The 18498-nt window shown below is 38.9% G+C and overlaps 1 protein-coding gene across 1 annotated transcript; it reads left to right on the top strand.

Moving 5' to 3' along the window:
• Nucleotides 1–1558: 1558 nt before the first annotated feature.
• Nucleotides 1559–11431, top strand: LOC109039446 (leucine-rich repeat-containing protein 58). Its single transcript, XM_019054925.2, has 4 exons — nt 1559–2913; nt 5663–5879; nt 8669–8858; nt 11025–11431. The coding sequence occupies exons 1-4, from the start codon at nt 2408–2410 to the stop codon at nt 11192–11194; spliced, it is 1083 nt and encodes a 360-aa protein (XP_018910470.1). The 5' UTR covers nt 1559–2407; the 3' UTR covers nt 11195–11431.
• Nucleotides 11432–18498: the final 7067 nt, after the last annotated feature.

The raw sequence follows: 18498 nt of genomic DNA, 5'->3' as shown, positions 1-18498 counted from the left end.
AGTTTATGCTAAACGTTACTAAATACGGATACTAGGACTTAGTGAGTTTTTGGACTACCGCTATCTTTTTGTGCCGTTTTATCTTGATTTATTTTGCGAGGAAAGCTTCGTACTTTTGAGGGATGCCTGCCATTTCTAATATGTTGGAGCGCCTTCAATCTCGTACGATACTGTGCAATACCTCTGGTTTGAAATAGTTGCTTCAAGCGCCGTGGTACGCTGCGGCGCGGCGCGGCGGGCGAGCAGCCAGCGCGTAACGCGCATAGGCGCCTACAAACCTAACAGGGATACTTCACGCATTGCGCAATGCGTGAAGTATCCCTGTTAGGTTTGTAGGCGCCAGTGCGTCGCCGCTCCGCTTTGTGTCGGGCTCTAATATTTAATCTCGCGGAGTCAGCGGTTTTCAACTCATGATTCTGAAATGTTTGCACACTCTGTATGGATTATTCTCATTTTAATTGATGAAAAAAATGTGTTTTAAAGGAAAATATAAAGTGTGTTTAATAAACATTAAAGTAGCTCCGTAAAAAACTTAATGATTTCCAAAGCACACGAATTTCTACACAATTTCTTGTAGTCTTTTATAGCCAAAGGCGATAAAGTGTAAAGCTCGGCGATAGAAACTATAGCCCGACTGTATACTTTTTTATAACTTCGTATAGCCCGGCTATATGATTTGCTCCGCTTTCTACAGCCAGCTATGTGATTTTCTATAGCCTTCTTCAGTCAGCCATAAGAACTCTTATGGTATTTTGAAACGCAGCTCCTATCGCCAATTTTTACCAGGGCAACCAAGGAACCAAAGTCCACACGCGGAAATGCACTATTTCTCTTAATAATTATCCCAATGCCAAAACGGTAGACGTTATTCAAATCAAAATTAAGGATATTTGTCAAAAGCAAATGAATTTTCCTTGTTGTCAGTGGAGAAGACAGTTGCATTTCATTGGCAATGCTGCAATGTTTTGATGCAAGCATATGCTTACTTTTGCGACGCAGAATGCGATGAGGATAACATGTCAATCCCAGTGGCGTGGCGTGCTTTGCAAAATATCGTTTGGTCTGCCATTCCAACATACGGAAAAGGGTCGATTAACAGGGTGTTTGCAACGAAAACCTTAATAATCGATTTTTACCATAGCTTCAAATGGGAATCGATATTCATTCATCGTCAGAAAATGGCGAGAAAAATTGAGGAATGTAGCATCTTATCAGGCGATTTACTACGGCTGGCAGTATTTTGAATGAGATAAAAATAAAATTTCTTAATTTTTTCATTAATCTTTTGTTTCAACAAATGATCGTCAGAAAATGGCGAGAAAAATTGAGGAATGTAACATCTAATTAGGCGATTTATTACGGCTGGCAGTATAAATTTGAAGAGCATAAAGTTGTTTGCAATTATATTTTATGAGAGTTGAGCTTCACGTTTTCTAAGTTGAGAGGTGATCCACACCTGTTCTGCTTATCAAGTTTCCACCATACCAAGTTTTGCTAGATAGATTCGTGGGCACGTTATCTTTTAGATAAGAGCTTATTACAGGCTCAAAATTTACTTACTGCGGAAACGAGTCTCCATGAGAGGCTCTCTCTTAGCTTAGTGGCTTTAACACCCAGACGTGTACTTCAAACGTGCTCCCTTTGTCTGCCGCCCTCGTCTGCTCGTTGTGCAAAAATTTGATCTCAGATAGATACTAGGGTAACAAGTTCGACCATATTTTTCAGCGCGTTGAATACCTATACGATTCCCATTCATTTTCCGCGGAATTTGTCGATTTAATGCAATTCTTTCTTGTACCATTTCAACCTCGAAATTTATTCAGGCACACAGTACTTAAAGTCTGACCACTTCAAAAAATCGAACATTGGAAGAGCGATAGTTATAATATCAATAAGCCCGATTGTTTGCCATGTATTCGTCCTCTTTATGTATCTACGCGTTGTGTTTCTCCAAGTTTTCCTCTGAATCTGTCGACAGCTTGTGATCAGATAAATCTCTGTGAACAGTGTTAAATTACCGTAAATTTTTCCCTCTCCTTCTTACTCTCATGCATTAAAACTACCAACGCCTTTGTCGCATTCTCACATCCAAATTTTCACCCACGTCATTAGTGTTTTCAGAAGCTAGATGTGCGAAGCGCTTCCCCTGACATTTTTCAACACTTCGTATCACCAGGTCTCACCAAGGTCAAATTTCAGAACCGCCGTTAAAGGCCAGTCGGACGTTCAGCTTTTAACCGCGATATACGGCCTTGTCCGCCATCTTTCTTTCTAAATACGTAAGCAAATCCTACGTCGCTTATACGTGTGCCGTGTTTACTCGGGCATCTCTCACAAAACCTCTGTGAATTTTATTTCTCGTTGTATTTGTCTCGCGGAAAGGACGTCGGAAGAGCTGCACATAAAGATGAATCGGCACGACTCGTCTTCGGACAGCAGCGACAATGGCGAAGTCAGCTGCACCTCTGCGAAGACCCTCAACTTCTCGTACTTGATCCTAGATTCTCACGCTCTCCATCACCAGTTCGACTACATCTGCCATGAGGGTGAAAAGCGGGCGGAGAAAATCGAAACCATGTTGCTCTACCACAACGTGCTCCAGGTCATCCCTCTCAACATCGTCCGCTTCACCAACCTGCGGGTCTTGAACGTGAGCAACAACCGGTTGACCGAGCTTCCAGAGGCCATCACCAAGTTCCCGTTGACCACCCTCGTCGCCAAGAACAACCTGATCGAGAACAGCGGCATCCCTAAGAGCCTCGCCAACCTCAACCAGTTGAGAACCTTCAACATGAGCGGCAACCGGTTGGACGTCTTCCCCCATCAGCTCCTCGATGTACCGTCCATCAAGTACCTGTACCTGGGAAGTAACCAGATCCAGGAACTCCCGCGGAAAATCTGTGTTATGCAACAGTAAGTAATGTTGTTTTATAGGTTTAGTCTTAAGCATTTCGAGCCTCAGGCGTTATGGGTTACTTTTATGATTTTGTCTCATAGAGTGAAATATTGCAATAGAATGGGGCAGAGATATATGGGGACGTCACCAGCAAGCAAGAATCTTTGACTTCTCAATTCAGGGTGTACGCATCTCTCATGTCACTAAAAGGGGCGCGGTTCAAGGAAGAAGAGAGCGACTTCCACTTCAAGATTCCGAAATTATTTTAATTTTGTAGGAAAATTTTGGTCACTTAAAGTGGATGTTTCTAGACTCCCACAGTCGTCGGAGATCCAGCTGAAATAGTGACACTCACCCGAACTTCGGTCTCGTGGTGAACGTTGACGAAGTCTCGTTTCGAAATGCCATCTTGATGACGCACTTGAGATAATTGGATGTATTTCTGTCGAACGGAACTATGTGCACTATGACGTGAGCCCTGTTATGCATACATACTTAGGGGTCTTAGGGCTCATGTCTCAATGCACATAGTTCCGTTTCGGAGAAATACGTCCAATTGCCTGCAAGTCTTTGATGTCGTGTGAGATTTCGACTCATAGGTACATTTGCAAAATGGCGCCCCGAACCTACACACTACTCAACAATTTTCAATGGACCGGAATTAGACTAATTGCAACCTTCGCATTATTTTATACTATGATTGTTTAAATTGAAAAGTTGCCGATCGATGGGCAATCGATATGGTCAATGAAAATTCATTGGCGAGAAAGTTTGATAATCAACGTCGTCATCGATTTTCCGTCCGAATTCCTAAGGCCAGATTAAGACTGCACATCTTGGCATGACATGAGGCTTTATTCCTGTGAAACAATTAAAGCTCTTTTTTTGCCGTTCACTTCAGGAATACAAATAAGTGCGCCGAGAACACTTTTTTGTCAACTAAGCCCCCCCCCCTTGAACACCCGATTATTACGAAGTGATATTTTCTTAGGGTGTTTCGTATAGGTAATTTAGTGGATATGTGCAGTCCTTTGCCTTAACTTCATTTAGGAGGTGCAATGGGGTCATTTAAACACATTATTGGACGATGGGGGCTTCAGTAAAAGAGGTGCTCCCAGAAAACTTTTGCTAAAAAACGCATTCTGGTGCTTTTCTGTTGCTGTTTGTGGTAAACAAATACCCCATTTTTTTTTAAATTGCATGTATATGGTTAAGTGCTAGACACGTATCTGGCATTATAATCGAAGGACTGACTTGATTATGCATTTAGAGGAGAAAGGGATGAATCGGGACCCTTGCTTGCTGTGATAATTCATAATTTATTGTCAAAGCCTTTTTATTCTTCCAGCTATCGAGAAATAAATCAGGTCCATGTTTTTTTAGTTCCTGCACTTAACAGTACCAAAACAGTATTTTTTTCACCAATGCAGCTTATAAGCGAGGTATGGAATTTGGAAATATCTGGCTCCGAACGTACGCTATATTTTTCTAATATTTCCTCTTACCTAAGCCACATGTCCAATTTTCCACATTTCAATAAATCGCCTCCTACATTTTCCTCCCAAACCAAAACGACAGAAGTGTGTTCATAGAAAATACCTACATGTGCTTAAATCAAGAGTTTCTCAGTGGTCCTCGCGGTACATTATTTTTAGCAAGACTCTCACTCAACTAGGGAGTAGGAGCTTTTCGTGGGGGGGGGGGGGGGGGGGTCACAAAAAATACTCCTCTAAGGGGGTCTGCAGGACTATTTCAGTTCCAGAAGATGGCGTGGGGAATTTTCCTGGGTTCAAAGGGGACCAGAAGGCCTCCTCTAGAAAATTTGGAAAAATTGAGTCGTCTCAGGAGTAATTTTGAGCTGCTCTCGCCGAAAAATTGACTATATCACAATTTCCAAAACGAAAAATATGTTACGCACTGACTCAGCAAAATCCGTCTATTACGTATCTTGGTTCCTTAGTTCAGCCCATGCTTTCTGCCAGTGAATCAGAAGGAATGTTAAAAAAGTATTGGATTAGTGGGATATTTGAGTAATTTAAATACGAATGTAGCTGTATGAAGTCAATTTAAAAATCTCCCAATTCTTATTCCTACGAAGGAAGGAACAGGAAATCTCTGAATATTAAGAAAAAAGTTTATATTTCGTCTTTTGAATTTTTTCAATAAGTCGCATCATTTTTGACAAGAAAATGGAGCGAATTATTGATGAGTCGCGTGAGGTGCAAAATTGCAGAGCTTAAATCAATTCTCCTTGTTTGATTACCAAACATGACTTATTACTTTACGTAATCAGTAAGTTTCCTCGAATTATAATCTAAGGGCAATTGAGCCATTCAAAGGAACTAGATTTCGTGATGCATTGTTCAATTCGGTTTTCGGTGACGGGATAAGAGAGAGGACGGTTGCACAAAAAAAAGATGCCCCCCCCCCCCAAAAAAAAAGAGAGATTAGAAGCTGATGTGCCATTAATGAATAGGTATGTGTCTCAAGCTGACCAAAGTTCGTCCTTCAATGAGAATTTAAATCAATTTTCTTAAATTATGGCTCTTGCCATACTCGTTTTATCGAGATAGCTCCTCTGATGCTTTGATGCATGAAGATTTCATGATAACCAGATTTTCACTTCTAGGTGCTCTTTTCAGAAGAAGTGTTTCGGGTTTGGAGTTCAGGCACTGCGCTCCAAGCACATTTTCCGGCTTCGGCACCTGTGTATCTCTGTTTTAATGCCCACCATTTATTTTCCTTCTACTTTGAATTTGTTTTCAGACTAAAAATTCTGTACCTTGGAGGCAATCGGCTGACAGAATTACCAGACTGCGTAGGCACATTAAATGATTTGGAAGCTTTGATACTCAGTGACAATCAACTGGAAAATCTTCCCGCTAGTGTGGCAGACCTTAAGAAGTTGAAATCCTTGCTCCTTCACAAGAATCGACTGCGAGCCTTGCCCACAGAAATCATCGCATTGAAGTGCCTCTCAGAGGTAATATGCGATATATTTCTTTTTTTACAACCTTTAAGGCTTCTTAGCTTAATACTTTTTTGGTTGTGCTCTTAAGGTCTCGTTTTTAACACAAAGCTAGCAACTCACTTTTACAAAAAATAATGCTTACACTTGGCTCGGCTGATATCCTATTTATATGTTTCAGTTCAGAATCTGAAAAAAATAATATTTAAAAAATAAAACCCCGGAGAAACGTTGAGACATTAGGTTGTCGTTGGCCTTAGCAACAAAGTCTAAAAAGTCCGCAATTATATGAGTTTCCAATAACTGCTGTTAATTAGCCTCCGATACATGTCATGTCTTAAAATACATACACTTGCATAAAGTTAATTATGATAACATATCTGTCACTGCAGATAAAACTGGTCTCGGACAAAAAAGAGGTGTTTTCCTTTGTTGACAATATGGGCATGAAATCCATGAAATGATACCCACTTTTTTTGTTTTTGTTTTTTAAAAAAAAGGAGAAAGGCTCTAAAAAGAGATACTCCTGGAAAATTAAAAAGTTTCTTCACAAAGACCTAAAGATTATTTACAAAACCTTCTTAAAAATAATTTTTTTTTAAAAAAACGAATAGCTCTAAAATGTTTGAAACAATATCGACGCAGTAACAATAAAAAATGCGAACTGTCTCAGAGCGAGAAAAACAAAAAATTGAATTCCCCCATTTCGCATAAAATACCATTGATTAGTAACTTAGTGCCTTTTCAAACACAATAAAATATCGTTGAAAAATAACTTCCGATTAATACCTACACGAAACAATAACGCACACTATACAACCCTTAAAAAAAAATGCAGGTTATCGCGGTAAAAATTTAAAATTGTTCGTCTCCCCAAAATTAATGTTATTTTTATCGCTTGACGTTTAATACGGAAGATATCAGTTTTTGATGCTTCATTAAAATAAAATTGCTGCGTTTTCAGTCTGTTCGTCCGCCTGATCGGCAGCCTGGTGTCCGCGGTATCAAGAGGCACTCTTTCTTGAATTTTATCTGCTTTGCTTTTGAGATTGTGAGAGAGCGGCACGACTGGGATTTTATCTGTCGTCAGCTTAGGGGAGGAGAGGGAGCTCCACGTGAGAGATGATGGATTCACTTATTTTGCTCTTTACTTGGTTTCACACTGCGCTGCCACGCTTACACAGAATGAATCTTAGAAAAGTAGGCTTTTCAAACTTCTCACTCATACTTCTTCTCAATTAACCGCTTTAAAAAAACGAGACATAAAAACCGGCAACGCGCCACTTATTACATTAAAGGCTAGATATTAACGTGTGAATTACCTATCACTTGTTAGATTGGTTACAACTTGGAGATTCGAGAAACCACTTGAAATTAAGTTAATAATCTGAAGTCTCACGTTCAGCTTTCCACTTATTTTTAAACGTTGACTAACAGAAATTAAAATCTTACATTTGCCTCATGAGACAATCGCCGACCCTTCGCTGCTGCGTCAACTCACACCTACCCCGAAAAACTCCCCTTATTTCTAGGACAATTAACTTTCAAATCTTCAAAAATTATTTAACTGATTCTTTTTTTGGAAATGTTCTTTGATCCGAACCATTTTCTTGGGACACTTATAATTTTCAGGAATGATACCTACTTAATAAGCTTCTGGAAGAAACAGAGGGATGGAAGTTTTGGTAAATAGTTCCTAGGAAATTCGTGGTTTTAAGAACTTTTAGAAATGCTCGCAACGAACTTCTAAGGAAGACTTTATAAGAGAGAATTGATTACAAGTCAATGATGCTATGACAAAACAGTCATGATGAGAGAAGTTTTGCAAGACATTTGAATGAAAACCATCGAAGCACGGCCGTCGGCAATGCCGCTCCCAGGTCCGACCTCCGATCGAAGACTGGCGCCACGTCATTTGTACAATTTTTTTTTGGGGGGGGGGGGGGCGATAGAAAGGTCTGGGATATACTTGAATGTGGACAGACCACTACAAAATGAATAATTTTTGCTGTGAACACAAAAAAGTGTCATCAAAATCTGCAAGATGCGTTGAGGATAAACGACACTGAGAAAACCTTTTAGGTTCCAACTAGAGTACCTTTATACTGAGAGTCAAGACAATGCGAATCCATTTCTGATTGGTCAACCGGATTTTAGGCCTTCACAGTGTCACAAACGGGAATAAAGATTACATTTTCACCAATTGCAAAGATTATAATCTGGAATGGACCGAGGAATTTCGGGTTCGACAAGGAACAAATGGAATGAGAGAAGGAACGGAGAAAGGAATTTAAGAATGAGCCAATCAAAGATTACGAAAAACGTTCAATTTCTGTAATCTTTATTCCCGTTTGTGACTCCATGAGGGGTGTTGTCTTGACTCTCAGTATAAAGGGACTCTAGTTCCAACTAGCACACTTGAGTTTTTTTTAACTCGCTCTGAAACTAATTTGTCAGGCAAATCATAGGTTCTACCCTCATCAACTATCTACTTGGAGATTCTGGCAGAACTGGTTTTACCGGGCTCTTTGCTGTGCAATAATTTTTTTTTTTTTTTTTTTTTTTTTTTTTTTTTTGGGGGGGGGGGGTAGCTTTTAAGGATTGGGCCGGAGTGGCTACCGCCACCTAGAATACGCTTCGCTGTTTCGGAATTGGACTGAGCTAAAACTTCTACCTTGAATTCTTTCCTCCACAGGAGTATGGCCGAAAGATTCAACCCTCTATCGGCGAGCACATTCTCGCCTTTCGACTGCATTAGGGTAAACGTCATTCGTCTGAAATGTTTTGTTTTTTTTTTTTTTCAGTTGAGTCTCCGAGAAAATCCATTGGTCGTTCGGTTCGTTGCGGACATGACTCACAACCCTCCTTCGCTAATGGAATTGGCAGCGCGCACGATAAAAATACACAACATGGAGTACAAAAACGAAGGACTGCCCAACCACCTCATTGAGTACCTCAACAGCGCCCACCACTGCGTCAATCCCAAATGCAGAGGTAAAATAATCACCTAGAAAAATTAAAGCCTAATTTTTATTCGTACAGTGCGCCTATCAAACTTTAAACATTGCGTTATTTCCAACGAGAAATTCTGCTAAGGGATTGTATATTCCAAATATTTTGATGGTTCGAAAACCGACGGGTATGGTGCTTTAAAGTCTGCGAGCGAAAAAATACAGTTTTGATACCTGTACGATCAAACAATTCAAATGAGGAAGTTAAGCGCCCGAGGAAGAGTTAACGAGGAAGCCCGAGTTAAGCGCGCACTAGCGCCTACAAACCTAACAGGGATACCTCACGCATTGCGCAATGCTTGAAGTATCCCTGTTGGGTTTGTAGGCGCTAATGCGCTTTTCGCGCTGGCTACCCGCCCACCGCGCCGCAGCGTGCCATGCGCTTGAAGCAACTATTTCACACCAGAGGTATTGCACAGTATCATACGAAATTGAAGGCGCTCCGACATATTAGGAATGGCAGGCATCCTTCAAAAGTACGCAGCAAAGTATGTGTGCTTTTTCGCTCAAAATAAATCAAGATACTACGGCCCAAAAATACAGCGGTAGTCCAAAAACTCAATAAGTCCTAGCATCCGTTATTAGTAACATTTAGCATACACTTTATCGCCTGGCTGTTGCTTAATCGCCATCGGCTATAGAAGGATATAAGACATTGTGCATGCGGCTATAGAAGCTATTGAAAATCTTACAGCCGGCTTTAGGTCTATGGTATTTTGGAACACAGATTCTACTGCCAATTTTTACCAGGGCGTGACAGGATTGCTATATTTCACTGTTCACTAAAATTGATTCATCGTCGTTCGTTGCCACAATCAGATTGTGAGGTTCGACCGAAAAAAAGAAACAAAAGAAGGAAAAAAATGAAATGAAATACTCTCTCGACGCAAAGTAGAACGAGTCTGAGAGAAGTCGGAAATAAAATATTTCACAAAAATTGTAAAATCTTACGTTTATCTCATCACAATTTTAATTTTTAGGGTGGTACTTCAAGGAATTTTACGAGGAAACCAATGAAACTATTTTTAAAACATCAACATTTCAGATAAATGAAGATATGCTGTTTTAAAGTTATTAAACTATGTCCGACCTCTCCTATTGACTCGATCCACCGTGCGACGGTGCATTTAAAATGCACCGAGGTAATAATTGGTACCAACATCTGAACAGAGGAATATGTGGCAGTCAAATTTAAAAACATCACTCAGGTCATTAACTTTGCTGGCCGTTACAAAAAAGGAGGCGAGATGGATTCACTCTTATATAGAAAAGAGTATCAGACACTCTCCTTTTCACAGCAAAAAACTAAAACTGTATACTACCCGTCGACCAACAGCAAACATATGCAATTCCTTTCAAAAATTCAATTTTGGTGTAGGTTTTGACCTCTTTCTTTCAATTTGACTCCTCTGGTTAGTGCTGGAAGTATGATCCTTTCCTATAGAGATAATCATACGCAATTGCGTGAGCCTTTTCGAAACGACCCAACTGAGTCTTAAATAATTTCCTTCACTTACCTACGCAGAATAATTCGGATGAACTTAAAACTTAAAAAGATTTGCGAGAGAAAGAGAGGGAGGGGAAAAAACTAATTGTTTTACTCTCTGCATTATCATTTCCGGCACTTGAGGCCTTTCCACAATGCAAGACTTGATCATAATTGTCCTGAAGAAGTAACACAATATGTCCTTGAAAAAGAAAAAATAAAAAAAATGCTACTACGTTTCGATGAAAAAAGAGCGTGAATAGATTAAATCACATCCAGCTGGTGTCTCATCCGACTTACAAGGACGAACAGTGACGACAACGGCCGGATGCAACTATTCGTGTTTGACGGACGTCCGTGTTGCGTGCGTTATATTGAAGGCGTTTCGATCTCTCTGGTTCCCACGCATCTGGCCCTTTGCGCATCCGCTAAACCGTTGCGGTTGCGGGTTGCTGGTGAGACAATTTACTGTTGTGAACAAGGTTGGGATAATAGTCACTATGCACCCGGCGACATCTTGTTCCTTCGCAATTCCAAGAGGAAAAAATATTCACTATTTCATGAAAATCAAGGGTATGTTATTCAAATTGAAAATTGAAACATCTCCAGAAAATTATCGGGATCTTCGCAGTATTCATATTAAGTTTTTTTGTTTGTTCACAGGAGTATTCTTTGATAACCGGGTGGAACATATCAAGTTTGTCGACTTTTGTGGAAAGTATAAAGTACCTCTGTTGCAGTATTTATGCTCCTCTAAGTGTATAGTCAGCAATTCTGCCATCCAAGGGGAGAGTACAGATAGCTACATGATGAAGAAAGTTCTGCTCGGATGAAAAATCAGATGTGAAAATCGAGCCATACCTGTGCGAAAGCAGATGTTTGCTCACGTTTTGCCTTGATTCCCCTTATTTTTTGAAAAATGTCAGCTTGGAAAATCAGCGAGAAAAAAAGCAGAGAATAATATTTTATTTTCTTATTCACATTTCCTATTGGTAAAAATGCCCTTCAGAATGAAGTAAGTATGTCAAATTACAGAGACAAAAAATAAACACAAAATACAAATAAAACAATTGAAGATTTAGTTTTTTAACATCCTGCTAGTCATAGAGTGGAGATGTTGCATGTGTGAGGAATTTGCGATTTGACTGTTGATTCTTATGTAAAAGTTTGCGAGAAACACAATGGTGCCACTGATTTTCTCTGAAATCAACTCCCCAGCTCAAAAAAAGCTCTCAAGTTGACAGGGACGGATTAAGGGGGTGGCCACATGGGCCGCGGCCCGTGGCGGCTTTAGGGGGCGGCAAATTTTGCAAATTTGTTTAAATGTAGGTATAAATGTAATCGGATTCAGGAAAAAAAAAATTATCAATGAGGAAAGGGGACAAAAGCTCTCTTTCCTGAGAGTATAGTACTTTCTAATTTTGTCGTTTTTCGGTGATACAAGAGACTGCATCTTTAATTAGTCGAGTCAAGAAAGGAACTAAACATGCAATTTGGCCTGGAGCTCAGCGTAGAGAGGAATGATGATGAGGACTTAGATGAAAAGGACAAGTCTTCGGCACGGCGGTCGACATGCAACACACATTAGCGCCTACAAAACTTCATGAATACTTCACCCATTGCGTCAAACACAGTGCGGTCAGGAGTCAGGAGCGTTTGGCGTGAAACGCATAGCGCCTACAAGACAGTAGGAATGCTTCAAGCATTGCGCCAAATACAGAGCAGTCAGCGTGGCGCGCGCGCGGCGACGGAAGTTAAAATTATTAACCCACATTTATGTTTGTTCTTTCATAATTTTTGGTTCATTACTTATAAATGGAGGACCTTGTCCATGTCCACACAGAGATATGTTTACGGAACTTAACTTTCGCGCAAAGTTCCGTGCAATGTTGCTAGTATAGTGTTGACAGGGCTTTCGCAAAAAACGTATCTCACACGAGTAGGTAAACGCGTCTTATGCACCCCTCCCCCTCAAGCACGTTCACTTGATGGTTTTTATTGATGTTTCAAAACGAATGAGAAGGGGGTGGCAAAATACAGGCGGACCATGGGCGGCAAGTAGGTAAAGCCGGCCGTGCAAGTTGAGGCCAAAATTGAGGGGATAACCCATGCTATCCTGGAAGTCTACCTCTACATCAAGACAAACTCTCCGTGCAAAGATAGGGAGCAAATACATTGGCAGGGTTGCCGTGTTTTCAGTTTTAGAGTCCTCAAATAAATTGGCAGCCCTGTCAATGTATTTGCTCCCTATCTTTGCCTGGAGAGTTTGTCTTGATGTAGAGGTGAACTTTCAGGATAGAGTGGGATATCCCCTCCATTTTGGCCTAAACTTGAGCGCTTTTTTTGAGCTTGGGAGTTGATTTCAGAGAAGCTGCCAGATGCTTTCAGAGATGGTGCTGGCACCATCGTGCTTCTCGCAAAATTTTACATAAGAATCAATAGGCAAATCGCAAATTCCCTACACATGCGACATCTCCATTCCACGCTTTACCTAATATGATTGTATTTGTATGTTGTACAACTAGAGTTTCAGCTATGAGACCAGGCTCTATTAAGTACCTACTGGGTCACTGAGATTTCGAGAAGGTCAGATTTGCGAGACTCGACTCATCGTTAAAGTCTTAAAAAGAAAAGTTGAAATTTTCCAAAATCAATCCTTCAGAGAAAGACTAAATACTTGTGTTTTCTATGCCCGTTAATTCAAAGATAAAATAAAAACTTGATTGCAAATACACACATCATATTTTCCGCTCCGGTACTTATGTGCTCTCATTTTGTTCTCAGCTATGTAACTTTTTTTGAATGTTAAAATACTCCCTGGTAAGAATTGGCGATAGGAACTGCGTTTCAAAATACCATAGGAATTCTTATAGCCGACTAAAGAAGGCTATTGAAAATCATATCGCTGGCTGTAGAAAGCGGAGCAAATCATATAGCCGGGCTATATACGAAGCTATAAAAAAGTATACAGTCGGGCTATAGTTCCTATCGCCGGACTTTACACTTTATCGCCATCGGTTATAAAAGGATATAAGAAATTGTGTAGAAATTCGTGTGCTTTGGAAATAATTAAGTTTGATATGGAACTACCTTAATAACACACGTTATATTTTCCTTTAAAACATATTTTTTTTCATCAATTAAAATGACAATAATCCATACAGAGTGTACAAACATTTCAAAATCATGAGTTGAAAAACGCTGACTCCGCGAGATCAAATATTAAGCCCAACACAAAGCGGAGCGGCGACGCACTGGCGCCTACAAACCTAACAGGGATACTTCACGCAATGCGCAATGCGTGAAGTATCCCTGTTAGGTTTGTATTCGCCAATGCGCGTTTCGCGTTCTCTGCCCGCCCGCCGCGCCGCAGCGTGCCACGGCGTCTGACGCAACTATTTCACACCAGAGGTATTGCACAGTATCATAAGAAATGGAAGGCGCTCCAACACATTAAGAATGACAGGCATCCTTCAAAAGTACGGAGCTTTCCTCGCAAAATAAATCAAGATACTACGGCACAAAAAGAGAGCGGTAGTCCAAAAACTAACTCAGTACTAGTATTCGTACGTAGTAACGTTTAGCATAAACTTTATCGTCTGGCTGTTGCTTATTCACCATCGGCTATAAAAGGCTATAAGAAATTGTACAGCCGGCCACAGAAGCTATTGAATATCTTACAGCCGGCTTTAGGTCTATGATATTTTGGAACACAGATTCTACTGCCAATTTTTACCAGGGCTGATTGTGAGTATCAGAGAGGAAGTTTTGTCAAACTTCAACAACGCAATAAGAAAGTCGAAGGTGCTAATCCATCTTCGATCGCCAATTCAATGAATACCAACAGGGTAACAACCAGACCACGTGTCTCTTTTGCGGTGTTTAAAAAATCACCGCTCAAATTTAATTTTTCTGAAGAAGACCAAATCAATATCATTCCTTGCAATAGTCATAGAAGTTTTTTCCGCACAGACATGAAAAAACACGGAGGTTTTCAAGAATTGACGATGTATTGTTCTTCATCTAAAAAAAAAGTATGACAGAAAGTCTATACAACGTTGCAAACCGTTACTAGCGATTAAATTACTTATTTTTTTTTTTTTTTTTTTTTTTTTTTTTTTTTTTTTTTTAGATTTGATTTTATACTCAAACCATCCTAACTTCATGCAACGCGGACGTATGGTTTCCGTCTAGGTAGGTAGCGTTACAAAATTGTGCAAATTGCGGAAATGTCACCGGTAGTTTTACGGAATTTTTTTTCTTCTTTCTTTCTTTTCCTTAGAGGAAAGGTAAAGAAAAGAGGGGAATTACTGGCCTTATTGAACACTCATAGCCACTAGCAAAGTAAGTAAATGCGATTAAATGACGATTTTGTAGGATTCTATGAAGTCCACGAGGACTTTGTAAACTTCCTTGACATTCGCGATGCCTTACTGGGAATGTTTTCCGTAAAAAATGTGCACCATTTGGCACCAACGCTACCTTGATGCAACTTGGCTCATTTTAGATTTCATGGAAAACACATCTTCTGTCAAGGTAGCGTAGAAAACTCGAGAGAACTGACTATACCGTACTCCGCGGTCGTGTGGCTTGTGTCCAAGAAAATCAAAGCGCCTGCAATTTTTTGGGTATGCAACACGGACATCCCAGGAACACGAATAGTTGTATCCAAACCTAGCCCTCCAAGAGACCGGGGCGTCTTCAATTTTTTACGCTTGAGGATGTCACTCGTTGCATTAATGCGTCGTCGCACTGTGGATCGAGTTAATTAGAGTGATCGGACATGCAGTTTTTTACTAAAGCTGCAAATTTTGATGTTGATTTCGTCATATTTTAACTGTTAAGGGGTGTCCCTAGAAGAAAATTGCACGAAAAAACCAGTGGAACCACTTTCAGAACCTCCCAGTTTTGTATAAACGGAGTTATAAGCGTTTACAGTTTCTAAATTTGCCCGACCTCTCCTATTGACTCGATCCACCGTGCGTCGTTGCACGAAGTTGAGGCATGATTTTCCCTTACTTTTGATCAAAAGTCTCACTTTTTTTTTCGATGCGCTGACTTTCGCTAAACTTTGGACGGAATTGCCTTGTATTGAGATCAAATTATGGAAAGAGACATCCAGTAGCTGGTTAAAAGGTGACAATACTTAAAAATGATCAGAGGTAAACAGTTAGAGGCTCAGTGATATGTTTTAGTGATTATTAGATGTGTCAACAATTCTCTGGCCTTCCCAAATTCCCTGACTTTGCCTAGTTTTCCCCGTTTTCTTGAAAGGCGTCAATTTTTGAATGCTAATCGCTTTTCCATAATGCTCGGTTTATTTATTTTTTTTTTTCTCACGAATGAAACGAATTTTAATGTTTTAATAGAATCTGACAGTTCATTTAAAGTAGATTGATTGCATTTTTAAGGTAGCTCTATTCGAAAATTTAGGCATTCCTCCTCACTTTAGTGATAGAGCAGTACTGCCCAGTGCTGCCAGTAAATTCTTGGACGGATGGTAGTTCCGCAAATAAAATTAAGTTGGATAATTACTTTAGTTTTTATTTTTTACACTTTAACAAATTTTAACAAAATTGCATTACCATAAAAATCCATAAAAAAAAGCTATGTAAATGATAGGAACAATAGAAATGAAATTAATTAAGAGTAAATATCAATAATAAGTAGTTCTTATGGGCAACATTAAAAAAGAGGGAGATATTATAAAATGATCATTGAGTATCTTTAAAATTTCTGAGCAGCATCAAGAGAAGTGCCTATTTTACTGGAATAAAAAGATAGATAGTAAAAAATTGGAAAATCTCTGCCATTAGAGTTGCTTTGCACTATTCATGAGCTTTTCTAGACAAGACAGGAGCCACCGCCACATCAGATGCTCATATGTTCTGATCTATAGTTTTTTCTTCTAAATCCTAGATCTTCGTGTGTTTGGTACAAGGCAGTATGGAATAATAGGGTAAACTAACATTAAAGGGATTGAATGCATCAGAGATTAAGTTCCTGCATGTGCCTATAGAGTTTGCAACAGTTAATGATATAGAGACTTGGAGAACTTTAATGCCAAAACCCTAGGTCATGAAGTGGGTTTTCAGAGGCTAAAAAAAGCCTACGCCCTAAGTATGATGGAGGGACTCTTTTGGTAAGTGGCGAATAACTCACTCATCCTCATAATTTAATTAATACCTAAGTCATGTTTTATGTTAGCAATATTTTAAAGGAGGGCCTAACTTCAACGATGAATGCAACTTTGAAAAATAAGTGCCTCAAGTAGTATTGTGTATTTCTAATTGCGATGTTGCTCATCTCTTGAAAATTTCACTTTTTTTAGGAAGGCCTGATCATCATTCTTACTTACAATTTTGTTTGATACTTCTTCGTTCTTACAAGAATATTCTCTGAAAACTTCATGCAAAAATATCTATCTGCTTTTCTGAGGAATTGAAACATGCGTAGAGATTTTCAAACCTTGCAATCGAAACCTATGCTTTGTTCGATTCATCATTCATACCTCGCATGGAAATTGCCTTTAATTCACTATTAATTTTCGCTACCACTATTAATTCGAGGAAATTCAAAAATTCCTCGACAAAGAATTTTTCTTCTTAAATTTCATTATTTTTTATTCATTGATTTATATATTTATTAAATTTTTTTTAAACTGTCCTACGTTGCTGTAGTTTTTTTATCATAAAAAACCTGCAGAATCAGCCTGCCTGACGAAAGAGGCAGGATTTCTTACTTTGTACTTAAAATCCATTCTGAGGTAAGTCAATAATTGTTTCAACATGAATACGTCTATTTGAAGATTGACTGGTGCTGATTGTTTGTGTAGAGGCACGTAATACATTACAATTTTTTAAGAAAAATGTTTAAGATTTCATGAAATTTATTGGAAGATACAAATTTGATAAACTTAAAAAAAAAATTAAGTTGATAACTTTTCTTAAAATAATAATAAAACAAAACATCCGAGGAAATTTTGAATCAAGATTTTTGAGTTCTTAGAGTTAGAGATAATTTTTCAAGAAAAAAATAGTCTTTGCGATTTCAAAAGGAACTAAAAGTCTGCACTCGATCATTGACTTTTCTTTCATTTGGCAGACGTTAATACTAATTGTAAGTTCTACTAAGCATACTAAGCATCTCGGTAATCAACTTGGGTGCTTGGTAAAGCAGTGATCACAAAACTATTTCCTCCTGCAACTGGGACAACCCTATTTGTCACCTGGGAATAACTGTCAATCGTTCAAGTCTGAGAAATAATGGACACTAAGATAGGGTCTTACAAACCAAGAGTCATTAAGGATATATTACTGTTCAGAATTTTCGAGAAAAAATAATGCAATACAAAATCAGTCCCTAAAACTAGCTCTTCAGAAAGATTGACATTTGCGTAGACATTTTATGATACACGAAATATTTATCTTCATAAATACGCTATGAGCACTCACTTTAAACACATGTTTGTTAAGGAATGATACAGTGTCCCCTTGTAATTCAAACTTCACCGATAAGACTATCGAAAAACTTTGATTCGCTTTCTCCATCTTACTGTAAAAATTCTGTTTATTCAAAATGAATCATCATCATTTAAGAGAGAAGATGTCAACATTATTCTTTTAATGTTGCAAAGGCAAGTGTGACCTTGCAATGTTGTGGCAAAATTGGCGCAATACTTCAAAAACTCATTACACTCTCTTCTCAATATCATCAGGTAATGTGACATGCAATGCTAAATACAAGAACAGTTCAGTGCTTCACAATGAATAATAAAAAGTTATAATGCGTGGATCTTTATTTAACTGTGTTCTCAGCAGTTTTAAAATTTCAATATTATTGCCACAAACCTGACATTTCTTAGGAAATATTTCTATGCAATATTGTGCATCCTGTGGTTTTAGAGTTGGGTCAAAAATGCAATGTCAACTCTCTTTCTTTGACTGCAATACCTGATAACACCAGTTCCTGATAAAATTTGATACTACTTCATAAGTGCAAAATGTAAAACTGATCAGAATGGATGTGTCCAAAATGAAAAAATCAAACTGAAAGATTTATATTAAAATGAAATTTGACGGCATGATAGACACCACTTTCTTAAAATAAATAAAAATTTGTAAGTTGCTCCATGAGT

The sequence above is a fragment of the Bemisia tabaci genome, chromosome 3, assembly GCF_918797505.1.
Source record: "Bemisia tabaci chromosome 3, PGI_BMITA_v3".
In the NCBI taxonomy this organism is placed as follows: Eukaryota; Metazoa; Arthropoda; class Insecta; order Hemiptera; family Aleyrodidae; genus Bemisia; species Bemisia tabaci.
Note: the sequence above shows the minus strand (reverse complement) of the source record. Positions and strands in the feature narration are given on the sequence as shown.

Bases quoted from the DNA above. Each gene is read 5' to 3' on its own strand.
- LOC109039446 (XM_019054925.2), top strand. From the start codon at position 2,408: ATGAATCGGCACGACTCGTCTTCGGACAGCAGCGACAATGGCGAAGTC. The intron at 5,880-8,668 runs GTAATATGCGAT...TTTTTTTTTCAG, and splicing joins CATTGAAGTGCCTCTCAGAG to TTGAGTCTCCGAGAAAATCC. The intron at 8,859-11,024 runs GTAAAATAATCA...GTTTGTTCACAG, and splicing joins CGTCAATCCCAAATGCAGAG to GAGTATTCTTTGATAACCGG.